Source organism: Eumetopias jubatus, unplaced genomic scaffold (assembly GCF_037043125.1).
Source record: "Eumetopias jubatus isolate StellerSeaLion01/CBP00866 unplaced genomic scaffold, mEumJub1_p1.0 scaffold_15, whole genome shotgun sequence".
Taxonomy (NCBI): domain Eukaryota; kingdom Metazoa; phylum Chordata; class Mammalia; order Carnivora; family Otariidae; genus Eumetopias; species Eumetopias jubatus.
In genome coordinates, this window is record NW_028274821.1 from 84,874,620 (window position 1) to 84,893,575 (window position 18,956).

Below are 18,956 nucleotides of genomic sequence, written 5' to 3' on the forward strand. Positions count from 1 at the left end.
ATGTAAGTGGGAGGAAGGCAATGGGGGTGGAGGACAGAAACAAAGAAAAACATGAAAAGAGGGGAAAAGAGGAGAGGAGAGGCTGGCGTGGGGTCTGGCAGCATGCCCATCCCCTCTCTTTCTTCCCCACTTGGCCCTGACGCCAAGCCCATCACTCCCAGCTCCACTGGGATTCCAGGAGCTCCACTCAGGGCCCAAGTGGGTCAGCAGCCCAGGGACCAAGGGACAGAGAGGGAAGAGGAGCCACCACCCATCCCTCAGTCCTCTGGGTCAAGTGTCAGGATGGGGCTGGTCCAGGACCCACCTGGGGCCACACTAGGAGAACTCGATGAAGTAGGGACAGGGCTTAGTCCAACTCCATGAGCAGAGCTATGGCCATGCCTGTCTTTCCGACGCTGTTGGGTCAGCCAGGCCAGGTGCCACTGGTTTCACCTCTCAGGGCTCTGCTCCCAGATGATCTGTCCTCCTGGGTACTTCCTAGGGTAAGGTCAAGGTCCCTCAAAACACCAGGAGGTGAGGGTAGGGCCACCAGATGCCCAGAGCCTGGGTCAGACCTCCCCCTTCTCCCCAGCTCTTCTCCCCCAGAGCCAGGATGGATACAGGGAGACCAAGGAGCTGGACACCAGCTTCGTCTGGGACCTCCCTCTATAGGCTGCAGGGGAGGCTGAACAGCTGGGGTAGGGATGGGCATTTGGGAGACTTGGGCAAGTGTTCCAAGGCCTCACCATTCATTTGGTTCCAAGCAAACAAATAATGCATACATTTCCTCAGGGCATTCATGCAAGCATCTGGTGGTTCAATATCTACTGAGCACCTGCTTTATGTCCTGCCCATGCTAGGCTCCTCCAGAGGCCCCCAAAGCTGGCCCAGGCACCATGGAGAGAGCAGTGGGGCCCCGGGGAAACAGTTCATAGGGCCTCTGAGTTCAGACACTTTGGGCTTGAGTTCTGGTTCTCTTTCCTTGTCATGCTAAGGCTAAAGCCTTGGACAAACTGAACCTCAGTTTCCCCCTCTGTGAAACGGGGGTGAAGCTTTCCACCATTGTGAAAAAAATCACAGGAAATAAGGGATGTGAAAGGAAAGCCAAAACTGTACTGATCAGAGTGACATAGAATATATATAATGTAGCCACCGATTCATTCATTCATGCAGTCTCATCACTCAGAAAGCATTTTCAAGACCCCCTCTGGGCCTGGGCTGAGGACAGGGATGAATGACAGACTTGCAGTCATTCACGCAGGAAGGACAGTTTAGGACTCAGGTCTGGCCTCCATTCTGGCTCTACAGCCCACCAATAACGCTGGCTTGGGGAAGTTACCTCCCCACTCAGACCCTAATCTCCTCATCTGCAAAAAATAAGATTATACTCGGTAGTCCATATCAACTGAGGTCAATCACCCCAGGCAGGCCCTTGAGGGCTGTGAGTTTCACTCCCTCTCCTTCTGCCCTGATTTTTGTTGGGCTGGAGCTAATTTCTTCTGGATGCTTCTAGAAAGTAGTGGGTGGGGCTTGACTGCAGGCTGCAAGTTGGGGAGACAGATGGAGTGACTGAGGCCTGAAGGGTCCAGGTTCTTGGTAACCACTGCTAAATGGTATTAGGCATGAGGCCCCAGGCCAGGTTCTGTTTACTTGGTCTCATTTAATGGGGCAAACCCTCCCTTCTCAGAGCCCCTTGGACCAAGCATCACTGTTTCCACTTTACAGAGGGAAAACAGGGTTCAAAGGCAAAGTCACTAGAAGGATGCCCACCCCCCAACTGTTTACAGCTGCCTCCTTTAAGGAGTGAGGCTAGAGGTATGGGGAAGTGACTTGTGTTGTTTATTTTTTAGCCTTCTATATATACATACATATATTTTTTGCAGCCAGCATGTAATTTAAAACATTTTTAAAATTAAAAACATCAGTCTGTCTGCGAGGAGTAAAGCTGTGTAGAAATGTAGTGCCCAGAAGAGGCACAGAGAAGTCACAGACCCAGGTTCCATCCTCGAGGCCTGGACCCATCCCTTCCATCTCCACCACAACCCCAGAGTCATGGGAAGCCAAATGCATCCACGGAGATGCAGGCGCAGACCTCACCTGAAGAATAAAAACAGCTACCACACTGGGAGCTGGGGAAAATGGGTGACTGTCCCTCTGCTATGTCCAGGATGTTTTAAGAATTTAAAAAAGTAGGGGTGCCTGGGTGGCTCAGTTGGTTAGGCAACTGCCTTCAGCTCAGATCATGGTCCCGGAATCCTGGGATCGAGTCCCACATCAGGCTCCCGGCTTGGCGGGGAGTCTGCTTCTCCCTCTGACCCTCTCCCCTCTCATGCTGTTTCTTTCTCTCTCTCTCTGAAAGAAAGACAGAAAGAAAGACAGAAAGACAAGAAAGAAAGAAAGAAAAAAAGAAACAAAGAAACAAAGAAAGAAATGAATGAATTTTAAAAAAGTAAATAAAGGGGCGCCCGGGTGGCTCAGTCGTTAAGCGTCTGCCTTCGGCTCAGGTCATGATCCCAGGGTCCTGGGATCGAGCCCAGCATCGGGCTCCCTGCTCCGCGGGAAGCCTGCTTCTCCCTCTCCCACTCCCCCGCTTGTGTTCCCTCTCTCACCGTGTCTCTCTCTGTCAAATAAATAAAATCTTAAAAATAAAATAATAAAAAAGTAAATAAATACCATAAAAGTCCTCTCTGGCTAGCCCGAGGCCCTGTCTCCACAAGTTGGATGAGCCTGTCACAGAGGCCCTGCCAGGACAACCCCCACCCCCCTCATTCCATCCTAATCTGCGCCTGGCACGAGGAGGTGTTCATGACCTTCCTGGTGCTCGTCCCAGGGCCTCAGAGATTTCTCCTTCTGTGTAAGAGTTACTGGAACGTAGGATTGGCCCAAGAGGCCTGTGGATAAGCATCCCTGAACCTGACAGCTTGGACAGCAGCACGGGGCCGTGGCCCACGATCCGAAGAGTAGGTGGTGGTCAAGCCCCCTGAGCTTCTCAGGTTCCCTCTGGCGTCTGGGTCACTCTGCTAACCAAACAGAAAAACGGTCTTAGAAAAAAACATGCTAAAAATATAGTAAGATAAAAAAATACAACCGAGTTTCTAGGTCTAGCAAATTGTACGCCAGGAGAGCCAGAACAGGTGTAACTCTGATACCACAAGGAACCGCCAGAGGCCGGGAGCCAGGAGAGAAGAAAGCCACTGCAGTCGCACTTTTCCAGAAAGGGTGAGCCCAGCAATCATGGACTCATTAGCCCAACACGGACTGCCAAGCAGTTCTGGACAGATTATCCAGCAGTGATCTGAGAGTGCTCAGAAAAGGACGCAGTGACTAGAAATGCCACGGAGGGTCCCGGGGAATGAAACCGCTACGCTCCCCCCTCTCTCCTTTACCAACAGGGCAACCGCACCCTTTCCAGATACACCTCCCAGAGTTTCCGTTAAGACCTGGGAGTTCATCTTCATCTCTTTTGGGCTACACTAGAAAACCGTGGACCCACGATATAATATTTCAATAACACAGCTGACCAACACGGAGCACTTACTATATGCCAGACGCTGTGCCAAGCACTTGGCATGTATTAAAACTCAATCCTCAAAACAAGTGTAGGAGGTGGGTATTAATCATTATCCTAATTGTAGACACGAGGAAAAGGAAGCACAGAACAGTTGGGTAACTTCCCGAGGTCACAGAGGAAGGATGGTGGAGCCAGATTTGAACGCACTTGTCTGGCTCCTGATCCCACTACGCGCAGCAGGTATCAAGCCTGGAGATCCCTGGTGATTAGCAGAGGACGGTGGAGCTGGGTGGCGGGGGTGGGGGCGGGAAAAGCCCCGGATCCTACCAGGAGTGCCAATCAAGGTGCCCCGCCCGCGGCGTGCACATGACCCACGCAGGACCAATCATATGCTCTCCAAGGATCCTGCTGCGTGCGGCGCACTGGCTTAACTGCCCTGCTTCCTGTCCTTCTCTGTCATGGCAGTGTTGCTCTTTCCCATCTTTGATTCCCCCCCAGCCCCTTCCCAGATGGTCTCTTTTGGCCATGGATGGTTTCTGTTGTTTGCAACCAGAGAGCAGGCTTGAGGCAGGAGCTCATTGCTCTCCTCCCCAACGAGATCTGCTCCTAAGGGAGCGGGCCCTCCTTCACCGCACAGTTAGTTCATGATTCATGGGCATGGATGGGTGCGGATGGGTGCAAAAAACCCAGAATCGGTGGAGGTCTCTAGTGGTAGGCCACAGGGCTCTGTCTATATCCTTTCCCATTGCTCATCATTTTCACAGTTTGAATTTAGAACACGGAAGACCTGTGTTCTTCATAAAATTCGCAGCTGCCACAGTGGCGGAATCAATGTTTTGTGCAATGACTTACAATGCTTTCAAGACTAGATGGCTGGTTGGGATCCAAGAGGATGACATCTAACCAGCATAAGGTAACGTTTTGCGTGTTTCTGATGAATCCATTGTGCAAGTAACATATAGGGGAGGGAGAGTTGGCTGGACAGTAGTTCGTGGGAAAAAGCTCTCCTGGCAAATTCACTGAGTCACCAGAATAATGCAGCCGTTGAAAAGACAAATGCTTCCAGTAATGCAGGCTGCATTGCTAGAGATTGAGTGTCTAGAAAACTGGAAATGACAGTACCTTTCAACTTGGCACTTGTTGGTCCATTTACATAGAGCATGTCTCCAGGTCTGGTCTCAACACTTTAGTAGGAGGGACAATGACAACTACAGTGCATTCCAATAAAGGTGGCCCAGGTGTTGATCCCACTTGGGGAGCCAGGATCCCTGTGTGCCAGTAACTGCAGGGGAAGTCCAGAGAAGAAGCCCCACAGACACAATAGTAGGGAACCAGCTGTGAAAATCACAGAGATGTTTTAGCCAAAGCCCTTTGGGAGGCAAGTCAACAGAAAACAAAACAATATACAACAAAAACCATACTGGAGCTGACTCAGCAAAAACAAGACTAAGGAAATGGGTGCAGTTTAGGATGGCAACCTCGGGGACTAGAGCTGGGAGCTGGGAAGCTGGCAGGAACCAGGGCAGTCTGACTTTCCACCTTTCCTCTGCTGGCTCTCAATACAAAACAGCCTTCTCTGTTTACTGGGGCACTATGGGAAAGCACATCCCACCCTTGGCATGGTGTGACGTGCTAAACTGCTCAGGCATGGGGGTGGTGGGGACAAGAAACGGAGGAGGGTGTGAGGAAGCCAGAAACGGGCAGGAGGGGTGGGCAGGGGCCACATAGGCAGGTGGATTATTAAAGAATAATCGAACAAACGCCCGGATGCCCACGGCCCAGCCGTGAGCCAGAATATCCCCAGGAGCGAGGAGGGACACCACTGCATCCCCTCCCTTTTCCTCATAGTTAACCACTCTGCTGATTTGGGAGTTTGTCATTCCCTGCTTTTCTTAAAGTTTCAGTGCATATGGATGTATGCCTGAGTAACGGAGGGTTGCCTTTGGCATGTCTTGATTTTTATATGATGGGATCGTGTCTAGAGCGTCTTCGGCCACGTTGCCTTTTGTTGAGCATGTTTGTAAGACGTTTGCGTGTCGATATGCAGAGCTACGTTTTGTTCATTTCCCTGGCTGGGTGGCTGTCATTGACTATACAGTCATTTATTTCTACAGCTTTTGACTATTTGGGTTGTTTGCCACCTTTCAGAGCTAGTTGGCTATGTCCCTGGAGTGGAATTGGAGGGATGTGGGCTGGGCCTATCTCCTACCCTGTTAGACAGAACAAGGCAGACTCTGACTCACCCAGGACTTTCCAATAGTGGGAGTTTCCTATGATGGGATAGGCTGTCCTGAGGGGTAGTGAGGTCCCATTCACAGGGCTGTGGGGTGTGTGTTGCGGGGTGGAGAGGGGCTCATACCCCAACTTCTCCAAGCTATATTAAAAGAGTGTCTGGTGCAAGGAATGAGTTGAGGCCTTGGGGGTTATCGGACATAGGTTTGAATCTAAGCTTTACTATTTTCTTTAAGATTTTATTTATTTTTTTGAGAGAGAGCAAGTGAGAGAGAGAGAATGAGCAAGGGGAGGGAGAGGGAGAAGCAGACTCCCAGCTGAGGAGGGAGCCCGATGCGGGGCTTAATCCCAGGACCCTGGGATCATGACCTGAGCCAAAGGCAGACACTTAACCAGCTGAGCCACCCAGGCGCCCCAGCTTTACTACTTTCTAGCTGTGTGAACTTGAGCAAGTAATTTCCCTCTCTGAGTTTCCAGTTTCCTCTTTCAAGTGGCCGTGTACTCTTGGCAGTTTGAGAGGGAACCAAGGGGCCTGGGAAGGCAGGTATTTTGAGAAAAAGAGAGGCAAGGCTGGTCCCAGGACCATGGGTCACCCTCAAGAGTAGGAAAGGCCAGCAAAAAACCCCCATCCCAGACAATCTGGGCTGGAAAGGAGAGAATGTGGCAGGCTCCCTGAGAAGGAAGAGACAGTTAAGGGGATTCTTTTGGAGAGGCAAGAATCGGGGTCCCCCAATCCCATGGGCAGAACCTGGGCCAGTGAAATACTTCTGCTGAATGGTGACCGTGACCCCCCACTCACACCCTCCCTTTCCCCACCACGGACCACACCCTGCTACAGGTGCAGCCTGTGCCCAAACCCTCAGCCCTGCTGGGCATCGAGTCAGACTGCCCCCGCACACCGGGTTCTCTCTACATCATGAGGTAGCCCCGGGCTGTGGGCCACTTGGGTGAGCCTGACGAAGGGCATTCAGAGCTTCGTGTCTGGATTTTAGGCTTCTGGCTGTCACGGGCTCCCCCATTTCTTTGAGTGCTTACTGCACCCCAGCAGCCCTTGACGGCTCCATCTCACTGATTCCTTACAAGACAGACACTGTGAGCTCGCTCACTGTACAGCTGAGGAAACAAGGCACTGAGTGATCAGGTGACTTGCCCAATACACAGAGCTGGTTGTTGGCAGAACTTGGGTTTAACCCAGACTGGTGGCTCTAATGTCCCATCTCTGGGGCAGGAGCTCTGACTTAGTCTGGGGGGTGGGCAAGGGAAGGCACCCTGGGGAAGTGAAATTTGAGCTAGATCCCAAGGTAAGCATCAGGCCAAGAATGGGGAACCCCGTATGCCCAGGCCCAGGTGGGGAGTGAAGCTGTAGGGATGGGAAAAAGGGCCCTTGTAGTTGAGTTCAGGGAGCAAGGTGGGGGTGGGAGGGCAGGGGACAGGGATAACATGTGGAGAGGTGGACATGCTTTGGCTCCTGAGGCCCCTGGAATTCACGGTGGGTAGTTCCAGCCACAAACTCCAGTGTAAAGCAAAAAGGTTTTATTTTTTTTTCTAATTTTATTTTATTACGCTATGTTAGTCATCATACATTACATCATTAGTTTTTTATGTAAGCAAAGAGGTTTTAATCCTGGAGGCTGGCTCAAAGTAGAGCATGTGACTCTTGATCTTGGGGTTGTGAATAGTTTAAGCCCCACATTGGGCACAGAGCTTACTTAAAAAAAGGGTGGCTCAGTTGGTTAAGTGACTGCTTTCAGCTCAGATCATGATCCCAGGGTCCTGGGATCGATCCTCACAGCTTTTCCCTCTCCCTCTGCCCCTCCTCCCTGCTTATGCTCTCCTGCTCTCTCTCTCTCTCTGTCAAATAAATAAATAAAATCTTTTTTATTTATTTTTATTTTTTTAAATTTTATTTATTTATTTCAGAGAGAGAGAGAATGAGAGATAGAAAGCACGAGAGGGAAGAGGGTCAGAGGGAGAAGCAGACTCCCTGCTGAGCAGGAAGCCCGATGTGGGGACTCGATCCCGGGACTCCAGGATCATGACCTGAGCCGAAGGCAGTCGCTTAACCAACTGAGCCACCCAGGCACCCAATAAAATCTTTTTTAAAAGTTTTTTTTTTTTTTTTTTTTAAGAGAGAGCGTGCGAGCGGGGGAGGGGAGGGGCAGGCAGAGGGAGAGGGAGAGAATCTTAAACAGGCCCCATGCCCAGCATGGAGCCAGACATAGGGCCTCTCACAACCGTGAGATCATAACCTGAGCTGAAATCAAGAGTCAGATGCTTAACTGACTGAGCTACCCAGGCGCCCCCCAAAAAAGATTTTAACCCCAGCTCTACCTCTACCAGCTGAGTAGTCCCTAGGCCTGGTGGGACAAGGTCTTTTCAAAGGGCTCTGGGAGTGATGGGCTGGGCTAGGTTAGGTGGTTCTGGGCCCTCCAGGTAGAGCAGGAACAACCAATTGGCTGGGGAAATGCCAGATGGGGCATGGACCTGGGGAAGGGGGGAAGGGTTTGCTTGTGCAGAGGGAGGGGAGAGGGCCTGGGGAGCCAGACAGTAATGGGGAGCTGTGTATGCACCCATGTCTGGGGATGAGGTGGTGGCCTTATAGGCCCAACTCAGACGGGTCCTTGAGGAGCCAACTCAGTGACCTGGGCCCTTCTGGAGTTAGGATGGGGGTGGGGCTGCCTCAAAGCCACCATTGTTGCCCCATCTCCCGCCTGACTGTCTGGGACCTAAAATAGAGCAAGAGCACAGTGGATTTCGTGAGAAGAGTCTGGCCAAGAGGTCTGGGGCTGGGGGGGGAGGGGGAGGGGGTGAGTCACGGGTGGAAACCCTTGAGTTGGAAGCTCCCAAAGCCCAGCTGCCCCACCCCCACCCCCAGGGAGCCTGGAATCCACTGGACAGTGGCAGGGAGGGTGTCTCTGTTCCATCCCTGTCCCATTGTGGGGAAGGGACTGGGTCCTGGCCCCAGCTCTGCCATAGAGGTGCTGGATGACTGGGCCAAATCTGCCCCCTCAGAACCTCAGTTTCCCAGATGTACCAGGAGTTACGGATCTAGGTATCTGCTTGAAGGCCCCTGGAATTCATGGCAGATGGTCCTAATACAGGCCCACAAAGTCAGACAGACATGGGCTAAGTCCCAGTTCCTTTCCTATTGCCTGAGTGACCTTGGGCAAGTCCCCCCACCTTTGTAGGGCTTCCGTTCCCTCATCTGTAAAATGAACATTGAAACCAAGTCCTGTTCTTGCCTGGATTCAGCTTCAACTATCCAACAAGGAACCTGACAGCTCCTGGGGCCTCCTCCCACCACCTCCACATCCTCCACATCCTCAGATGCCACATTTTGTGCTGCCAGGATAACAAGTGACCCCACTTTCTAATGCCCTGTGCTTTACACACACTACCTCTGGTTCCCCCACATTCTGCAGGGCAGAGCTGGGTTTCAGTTCCAGCCCCCTCCATTGGAGCTGTTCAGCCTCAGAACTGGGCACTCCAGGAGGAAAGAGGTCTTGGCCCCAGGGTGGGCTCTCCTGGGCACCTACCATGTGCCAGGCCTTGCTCTTGGCTCAAGCCTGCAGTCCCGGGGGGCAGGGATGAACCACCCCATTGTGCACATGGGGAAACTGGTTCCTCTCAAAGGGGTCTGGGAGCCCTCCGCAAACCGCTCGCCTCTGTGCGCCGGTTGGGGCAGGCGCGGTGTGTGGGGCTGGGGTGCCCTCTAGCGGCCGCCGTGATCCGGCTCGCGGCTGCTGGGCGAGGAAGTCCCTAATTCGGGCCGCGGGTGGTTCTGCCCGCCGCGGCCCCACCTCCCAGGAGCTGAGAACCATCTCCCAACCTGTCCTCTTGGCTTCCCGGAGACCCCACGGCGGCTGCGCGCCCCGCCCCGACTGCCACGGAGACCGGTTGTACACAACTTCCTCCATCCCCTCTACCCTGTCCCAAGTGAGGGCCCCCGGGCCGGCCCAGCGCCCGCCTACGAGAGAGCTCACCGGGCCGGGCGGCCCGGGGCCCATGAACAGCGGGGCCCCAGGGCCGCTGGCCGTTGAGGAGAGTGAAATTCTTCGGCCGGCACCGCGGGGAGGTGAGGTCCAGCAGGGCTCTGCCGACTCTAGGCTCCTGGCTTTGGGTCTAGAGTGGTTCCTGATTCGGCCTGGTATTCTCTGGCCCCCAGCTCCAGAATGGACTACAGATTCTAAGCTCTGGTTCTAGACGGCTCAAACTCCTGGTTGACTAGTGTTCTTTTGACCTTGGCTTTAAAGTGAACCCCGGGGCTTAGAGTAGATCTTGAACTCTTAGTTCTAGGCTCCAGCTCTAGAATGGGCTCTTGGCTGTGGGGTGCCAGGCTCTGCTTCTAGAGAAGGCTCCAGGCTCTACCTTCAGTGAGGCCTCTGAGCTTCAGGCTCAGGTTTTACAGGATTCCAGAGAGGGCTCCAAGTTCTTGCCTCAGACTGCAAGAGTGGTTCCTGCATTCTGGGCTCTGGTTGTAGAGGGAGGCCTGAAGTCCAAGCTCCCACCCAGGGATCCTGGGCAGTGTTTAGGGCTAGCCTGGAGTCTGGGGTCAGGGTTGAGCAGAGAGGTATTTCTTGCCCCAGGATGGAACTACTTTTGTGCTCTCCTTCCAGGTCAACTCCTCCACCTTCTCTCCGGATGGCCAGAGGCTGCTGACAGCCTCTGAGGATGGCTGTTTATGGCTGGGAGACCCAGAGCGGGCGGCTGCTGTGGAGGCTGACTGGCCATGCAGGCGGGGCTCCTCAGGCTGGATGTGGACACGGAGGCCCGTGGTTCTGTCTGGCATTCTGCAGAGCCTATCACAGTGACCTCTGACATCTGGGCTGGGCATCTGGACAAGACAGCCTGGGCAGGGCTGGAGCAGGAGGGCAAGGACACAGGACCTGTCCCTGGGGCCTCTGACTCCGACATACCTGGACTCAAATCCTACTACTTTGTTTTTTGTTGTTTTTAATTTTTTAAATAATCTCTACACCCAACATGGGGCTCGAGCTCATGACCCTGAGATCAAGAGTAGCATGCTCTACTGATGGAGGCAGCTGGGTGCCCCAATCCAACTACTGTTTTAAAATATACATATTTACCATCGTAACCATTTTTTTTTTAAAGATTTATTTATTTATTTTGAGAGAGTGAGAATGAGAGAGAGAGAGAGAGAGTACATGAGAGGGGGCAGGGTTAGAGGGAGAAGCAGGCTCCTCGCTGAGCAGGGAGCCCGATGCGGGACTAGATCGCGGGACTCCAGGATCATGACCTGAGCCGAAGGCAGTCGCTTAACCAACTGAGCCACCCAGGCGCCCTCGTAACCATTTTTTAAATGCAGTTCAATAGTGTTAAGTATGTTCATTATGCAACTTGTCTCCAGGACTCTTCATCTTGCAAAATGTAAACTCTATACCCATTAAACTCCCCATTCCTCCCTTGCCCCAGCCCCTGGCAACCACCATTCTTTCTGTCTCAATGAATTTACTCTAAGTACCTTGTCTAAGTATAATCATACAGTATTCCTTTTTGTGACTTATTTCACTTAGCATAATGTCCCTTACGGTTTATCTGTTTAGCCACTTTTTTGACTGTGATCGTAAGTCATGTCACCTGAGCGAGCCTCTATTTCCCTTCTCTTTAGAATAAGGGATAGTTGCTACCCTATGGGACGAGATAAGGCAAGCCAAGTGCCTAGCACCCAGTAAGGACTCAGTAGATGTAACTACCATAATTGAGACAAAATTCTGGTAATCACAGGGCAGATTGACTAATGCTATTAATATGGAAAGTCCAGCGCTGGGACGCTGAACCCAGGGTGAGCTCTCAAAGAAGTTTCTGTGAGGCGCCTGCATTCACTTTTGGTGCTGATTTTATAAATGGGCAAATCAGGGTTGGGTGTTCTAGGCCAAGCCACGGAAGCTCGGCTTGCCAGGTGGCTGGATGGTTGGAAGGGAGTGAGGAGAGGGAAGGGAGGTGCTAAGGCTGGAGAAATTAGCAGGGGCCGGTCAGCAAGGGCCAGAAGGGGAGGGCAGCACCCTGTTCCCTGACTACAGCTGCTTCCCCAGGCCCTAGGCAGTTCTGCCGCTTCTCCCCTGATGGCCGCCTTTTTGCCACCACCTCCCATGACTGTACTACCCGGCTGTGGGATGTAGCAGAAGCTAAGTGTCTGCGTGTCCTCAAGGGTAAGTGGGATGGGACGGGAGCCAAGCAGCCAGTGTCCCCTTCCACCTTGCCCTGCCTCCAACCCGGTCTCTGCAGGTTACCAGCAGAGTGTGGAGATGGCCAGCTTCAGCCCTGACGGAAAGCAGCTGGCATCAGGTGGCTGGAACAGGCAGGTGACGCTCTGGGAGGTGCAGGTGTGTGGGAGGGTGGCCAGAGCGGGACCTGGGACCCAGAGGAGATACACCCCACCCCCGACAGTGGCCCCAGAAAGGTCATTCCATCTTCCCCACAGCCCACACCCACAGCTGGCAATCCATCTGCCAATGAGGTCCCCCCGGCCTGGACTGTCCTCTCCCGTCAAGGTCTCTGGCGTCTCCCCAGACCCTGTGTCACATTACCCAGGCAGCCCACAAGGAGGGCCTGATCTGACCCATCTGAGGCCTAGAACCTGGTGCCCTCCAAATCCAAAGCTCAGGGCTCTCTCCTGTAGCCCGGGCAGATGCTGCACCACTTGGGAGGGCACCGAGACTCCATCTAGAGCAGTGACTTCGCACCCAGCTCAAACTCCCTGGTGAGCCACACCACCTGTGCCCGACCCTACCTCAAGGAACCTGGAGCCCACAGTCACTTTCCTACTTGGGGCTGAGCCGTGGTTAAAATTCCAGACCTTGACTGGGTGACTCTTCTCTTCTGAGTCTGTCCCCTCATCTATAAGCTGGGAAATTCAGCAGGGTCCAGAATGCCTGCTTTCTTGGAGTCTGGCCAGTTAGGAACCACAACGGTGGGCATGGGCTGGCTGGTTCATGCTCACGGCAGATGTCTGCAGGCCACTGGCTCCTGGGACTCCACTATCTGCATCTGGGACCTGTGGATGGGGACGCCAGCGACCTTCCACCAAGAGCTGGAGGGCCACAGTGGCAACATCAGCTGCCTGTGCTACTCAGCATCTGGCCTCCTGGTGAGCTGGGTTGCCCTGGGTTCTAGGCTGGCCCCCTGCTGGCTCCAGACCCATGGGCTTAGAGCTGTCTGCTGTCCAGGCTTCTGGCTCCTGGGTAAGACTATCCACATTTGGAAGCCCTCTACCAGAAGCCTGCTTGGTCAGCTCAAGGGCCATCTTACCTGGGTGAAGAGCATTGCTTTCTCCCGATGGGTCACAGCTGGCCAGTGCCGGCTACTCCCACATGGTAAACCCACCCCACCAGGCCCATCCTCCTGGCAAATTCCTATCCCCACACCTTCCTTTAGCAGAGCCCTCTGCAGTCTAGAAATGTCCACATCCTATCTGCCCTAAATAGGAGGGTGCCATGGGCAGAACCCAGGTGCCAACCACTTCTGTAACTAGTGCGTGGCACTAAGCTCTGTGCTGGCCCAAGTGGCATTGACACTTTTTAATTTTTATTTTGTAAAGATTTTGAAAGCATGCACACAAGAGAACACGAGCTAACAGGAGGGTGCAGAGAGAGAAGGAGACTCCCCACTGAGCAGGAAGCCCAACGTGTGGCTCAATCCCAGGATCCCGGGACCATGACCTGAGCCAAGGGCTGACGTTTTAACACACCGAGCCACTCGGGTCCCTCCTTTTTTTTCAAGTGTGCGTGGGAGCAGGGCTCGAACTCATGACCCTGAGCCCAAACCAAGAATCAGAGGCTTAACCAACTGCACCACCCAGGTACCCCTGGCATTGACATTTTTAAGACTCATCATAGCTTCAGGGAAAAGGAAATTGCACTACACTGAGTTTTTGCATCAGATATTCTGCTGAGCATGTTAAACATACCTCATAGACAACAAAACCCAGGCCAAGGGGTTAAGAGGTTGGCTAGGACTCACCCCAAAGTGATTTTAAGGATGCCAGACTTGTGGGGTGAGGTCTCCCCACCCTTCTGCTTGTTTTTATTTCCAGGTCAAAGTCTGGGACTGCAACACAGGAAAATGCATTGAGACCCTGAAGGTAAGGCCTGTGGGCATAGCACCCAAGGGTGTAGTAAAAGGCCTGCCAGGGGAGGCTGGGGACAGGCAGGACATGCACCCCAAAAGTGAAATGCTTTCGGCAGGGAGTCCTGGATGTGGCCCATGCCTGCGCCTTCATCCCAGATGGGAAACTCTTAGTGTCTGGAGCTGCTGACCAGGCAAGATGCCAAAGTCCGCTGCTCGATCAGATCACCCGGAGCCTCTCGGATATATCACCACCACAATGGTTCTCAGATCTCAAGCCCGTCTCTCCCTGCCCAGAGCCCATGCAACCTGGCGGAATGAACTCATGAAAGGACAGTGAGGGCACTTCCACATCACAGCCCCCAAACCAACCACAACAGAGAACCCACCAGATCCCCGTGGCCAGGACTGTCACGGCCCCACACCAGGGTACAGCAGCCCACCTCTCCAGCTCGGTCAGTCGAAACGCCCGCAAAGACAAAGCAACACCAGCCAGTTTGTCTGTGTTTTATTGACGCCAGTGCTCAGGCTTTGACCGCGTACTTCCGCAGCGGGTAGAGCCGCTCCTTCCGCTGCTGCTTCTTGGTCTTCAGGTTCTCCTCGTGCTTGTTCAGCCGGCGGCGCATGGCACGTGTCTTCTTGGGTCGCAGATCCAGGGGCTTGTACTTCTTACCCTGGGTGACGGGAGAGCAGGGGGTGTCTGAGCACCAGGGTTTAGGAGCTACTGTGGCAGCAAAGGAAGCCCCAGAGGCTGGAACCGAGCTGCTGGGGGGCATGGGGAGGATGCCGGAAGCCACTGAAGGAGGCCACGGGGGTGCGCAGGTTACTCTGTAGACCTGAGTGTGAGGAGGTGTAGTACACCCAGCCCAGCAGGGGACTAAGGCCCTGTGGGGGGAGCTGCCCTAGTGATGAATCAGACTTGGTCCCTGCTCAAGGAGCCCCCAGCCCAGTGCGAAAGACTGAACAAGCTAACAAGTGGCCCATCAGTGGTGGGAGGAAAGAGATTAAGAAGGCTTCACCTAATGACTGGCAATAGCCTGGAAAGCAAGCAACTTGGTGAACACCACTTCCAAGGGGGGGAAAACAGCATACACAAAAGCCCCGAAGGATGGCAGCTCAGGTGCTTTCTGGAAACTGCCAACAGCTCAGAGGCGGAGGCACAGGACTGGGGTGAGCTAAGTGGGGTAACAGTGTCAGGGCAGAGAGCTGCCGAAACCAGCCATGCAGATGGGAGTAAGCGCTAAGGTGGGGGCTCGGAAGCACGAGTCTTCACCCACCCACATCCCAGTTACCTGCAGCACAGGCCAGGGCCTCGTCCATTTCAGCCCGACTAAGCCCTCAGGGCTCGGCTGTCTGCCAGAGGAGGCACTAGCCACACACGCGGTCACCATTAAAAACCCAGGCCTTCAACCACCATAGCCACCATGTGGCCCGAGGTCACTGTACCGGATGGCGCAGACAGAGCACTTAGAGCACTAGAGAAAGTCTATCGGACAGAACTACCACAGAGGCAGAGGACAGAACTACCACAGTGCCTCTTCCAGAGGCACTGGAAGAAGACAATTCTTCCTGACGACCACCTCTATGGTCCCCCCAGAGCCTGATCAAAGAGTTTCAAGCCCAATTCTCAGAAAGACGCTCCCACACACAAATGTACACACATCCAGGGATGGCGTCACCCCCTCAACCCAACAGTACATGCTACTGTCCCCTGGGACAGCCAGCCCGGGCCCACCATGAGGGCTTTTTTGACAGGTCAAAGCCTCCAGCTATTCAAACGCTAACTGGGATGTTGATGTAAAGCCGTTTTGCGATATACTCAAAGCCCCTCATCAACTGACTTTAAGAGAGATCTCTTACTGGTTCTGCTTCACTACTTAAGCCCTGATAACGCCAGTATTAAGGGTAAGACCAAAAATGGTCGTAAAAATCCTAGGCCAAGGGGCCAAACACCTGTGGAATTCTCCCAGGAGCACTCAATCCACCCCTCCCTAAGACATGGTTTGGAACACAGACCCAATCACTCCATTCACTGTAGGTGACTCTGGGCAATTTAACCTCTCTACACCCTGAGGTTCCCATTCGAAAAATGAAAGTATCAGATGCTTGAAAGTGACTGACATAGTGCTGGTTAAGACAACTAAAACACTTAAAGTTAATTCTCACAGACGGCCCAAACTCACTCAGCTGGTGAGGATGAATTCAAAACCCAAGGCTCCAGCCAGACTCTCGCCACACTGTTGATTTCCAAAATGTATCAATCTGAAAGGTTTTATCTGTCAGCTAAAAAGCTAGCCATAATACATGTTTTTAATGGAAATGAAGAATTTAGGAAAGATGACTCCAAACACACAAGTTTCATATAAGGCTATTAAAGATGCAAAACCTCTGAAGAGTTTAAAATGTGAAAGATGTACAGCATTTAAAATTACTTAAAAAAATCATTGTTTTCATAAAAAAAGTTTATACTGATTCCTACAATAAAACCTCAGAGATTAATATTTTCAACTATTAAGGTATCAGTTATGATTAAGAAATTAAATATTTACTAAAGGAGCCTTGCAATAAGTTTTCTACATACCACATCATCTTTGCTTTCATTCTTAAAGACAGCTGCAGCCCTGAGGAAATATGGTCTGCGTGCCATGCTAGTGGTAAGATGCTGGTTAAGAAGCAAACCCACCTACAAGTTGGGAAGGCTCTGTAAAGCCCAGTCCCATGCACCCCAGCAGAAGCTCTTTTTCTGGCCAAGGGAGGGCTGGAACTTTGCTCCCTGCAGCCAAGCATCCTAACTCCCCTAGCCCAGGCTCACCTTGTAGAATTTCCTGAGGTTCTCTTTCTGCGTCTGGTTGATGACCGTGAGAACGCGGGCGATGGATTTGCGAACAACTCGGCTGCAAAAGAGAGAGCCATCAGTGAAGGTGGTGGAGCCCTACAATGCTGCCACCCCCTCAAAGACATCTTACTCAGGACCTGACCCAGATGTCATAAGGCAGGAGTATTCCCCACCAGCTCATCCGTATTCACCCAAGAGGTACCTAACCCAGTCCAGGAGGCAAGTGTTTTGGGGGTAAGACCCAAAGACCCTAGGAGGTGGGCATCTCACAAGTAGGGACAGGGAAGGGCTTCTGAGAAGCTGAGCAGAAGTGGAGGGTAGATTAGGAAAGATCTTCCATCCCAGGCCATATAGCCTCAGAGCTGTGAAGACCTAACCGATGCCGACCTGAATGAGCTGTGGGAAATCATGCCACAAGCCGGGCGACCAAATTAAGGAGTCACAGGAGGGGCCGCTTGGGAGGGAGAAACAAGACGTTTGAGAAGTAGAAAGGCGATGGGGGGAAAGGATAAACCTAGGAATAGGCTGGGAATAAGTGATTTGAGTCATGTTGAATAGCAGGCAAGGTGGGGGAAATAGCTGGTAAACACGGTCTTGAGGATTCAGCATGCAACTTGTGTGTTCCCCAACTCATCCAACCCCCTCCCCGCACCAGAGGTTGGTTGTTGGGGGCCCATTTTATTTTCTAAAGATTTTATTTATTTGACAGAGACAGACACAGAGAGAGAGAGGGAACACAAGCAGGGGGAGTGGGAGAGGGAGAAGCAGACTTCCTGTGGAGCAGGAAGCCCGATGCAGGGCTCGATCCCAGGACCCTGGGATCATGACCTGAGCCGAAGGCGGACGCTTAACGAGAGCCACCCAGGCGCTCCCCCATTTCAGAGAAGAGCAAAACAAACAAAACCTCCTGGGTGGTGAGTCAGCACACCCATTAGGTACGATGTGGCAAAAGAGGAATGCGTGCCCAGTTCAATGGACTCCAAACCCATGTCCCTTTCACAAGTCCTGATGCTTGATGCATGTAAATCAGTAAGTTAACTACAACTCAAGTGAGGGGTGGGAGAAAGGTACCCACCTACCAAGTGAGGGAAAAAAAATCAAGTGCTGGTGGGAGGTAGTAAAAAAGGGTCCAGTTGTACTTTTCAAGGCAGGGTGAAAAAGGGTCTTGAGGGACAACCCGTTCTTTCTCCGGTCAGAGAGAAGCTGAGCAAGGGCACTCCAGGCAAAAGGACAAAATGATCCAAGGCGAACAGGAGAAAAATCACACAGGGAGTGTCCCATGCGGCTGGGTGCAAGTACGGGGAGCCTAGAGAAGCTGGGTCAGGACGCGCATGACACTCCAACCCACGGGTCCGTTACATGATCACTTAACCCAACGCTTCCTTCAGCCAACTTCGAAAACCCACAAATGCTTCCGATGCACTGGTGTCCCCCACACCAGAGAACCGGAATTCAGCCGCCGCTCACTCACATCTTGGAGAGCTTGGAAGCCGCGCCGCCTGTCACTTTGGCGACGCGCAGCTGGGACAGCTCCACCTTCAGGTCTTCCAGCTGTTTAAGCAGCTCCTCTTTCTTCTTGCCGCGAAGGTCTCGAGCCTTAATCTTGGCCTGAGCGCAAGTACAGGTCGGGGTCAAACAGCCGGCAGGGCCGCCTTGTCCCGCCCAGCGGCCATCCTCCCCTCCACCCGCGGCGAGGCCAGCCCCAGGAGGGGCGCGCTGGGGGCCCGGCTTCCCTCGCCTAGGCCGTGCCTGGGGCAGGGTAACCGAGGACACGGCGGGCCCGCCTTCGTCCAGGTCCGCCACGAGGCTGAGCCGCTACCGCCACTCCGCAGACGGGAAGACGGAGGCGCCGACAGCGCGGGATCACCTCTCCGGGCCCAAGCCAACAGGGGAGAGCGCGGGAGACCAGCGGTGGTGGCGCAAGGCCACTCCGCACGGCGCCTTACAGGCCCGGCTGGCAGAAGGGACCCCAGCGCCCACCTCGAGCTCCCCACCCCTGGCCCCGAGCCCCACAAGGCGCGGATGGCACCCGATTCCACCGCCCTCACCATGTCTGCACAATCTGCCGCTGCCGCTGCCGCCGCCGGAAAGAAGCCAAGGAAAGAGGAAGGGGCGGGCCTGACCTCCGCAACTACTGCCGGGTGGCGGCGGGCGCGGCCAATGGCCCCGCCGCGAGGGAGCCCTAGCCCCGCCCCCGACACCTCCACCCCCTCGCCTGGGGAGCGCCGTGGTTCGGCCCGTCTAGCCCCGCCCGGAAGAGCCGCGCACCCGCGATTGCTCCGGTCCGCCTCATCTCCTGAGCCGACCACTTGG

At 53.6% G+C, this 18,956-nt stretch overlaps 2 protein-coding genes across 2 annotated transcripts; one reads left to right on the forward strand and one right to left on the reverse strand.

Annotated features, from left to right (window-relative positions):
* Nucleotides 1–9,727: 9,727 nt before the first annotated feature.
* Nucleotides 9,728–13,997, forward strand: WDR38 (WD repeat domain 38). Its single transcript, XM_088018912.1, is given in 12 exon segments — nucleotides 9,728–9,760; nucleotides 9,762–9,797; nucleotides 10,339–10,400; nucleotides 10,402–10,457; nucleotides 11,776–11,892; nucleotides 11,969–12,066; nucleotides 12,363–12,443; nucleotides 12,699–12,830; nucleotides 12,910–12,922; nucleotides 12,925–13,012; nucleotides 13,014–13,056; nucleotides 13,776–13,997. Coding segments are annotated over 12 exon segments (981 nt in total).
* Nucleotides 13,998–14,299: 302 nt separating this feature from the next.
* RPL35 (ribosomal protein L35) lies at nucleotides 14,300–18,785 on the reverse strand. The gene is made up of 4 exons (XM_028107623.1): nucleotides 18,692–18,785; nucleotides 18,115–18,251; nucleotides 16,620–16,701; nucleotides 14,300–14,481 (listed from the first exon to the last, which is right to left on the reverse strand). Exons 1-4 carry the CDS (start codon nucleotides 18,692–18,694, stop codon nucleotides 14,332–14,334), a joined length of 372 nt encoding a protein of 123 aa, XP_027963424.1. The 5' UTR covers nucleotides 18,695–18,785; the 3' UTR covers nucleotides 14,300–14,331.
* Between the last annotated feature and the right edge of the window lie 171 nt (nucleotides 18,786–18,956).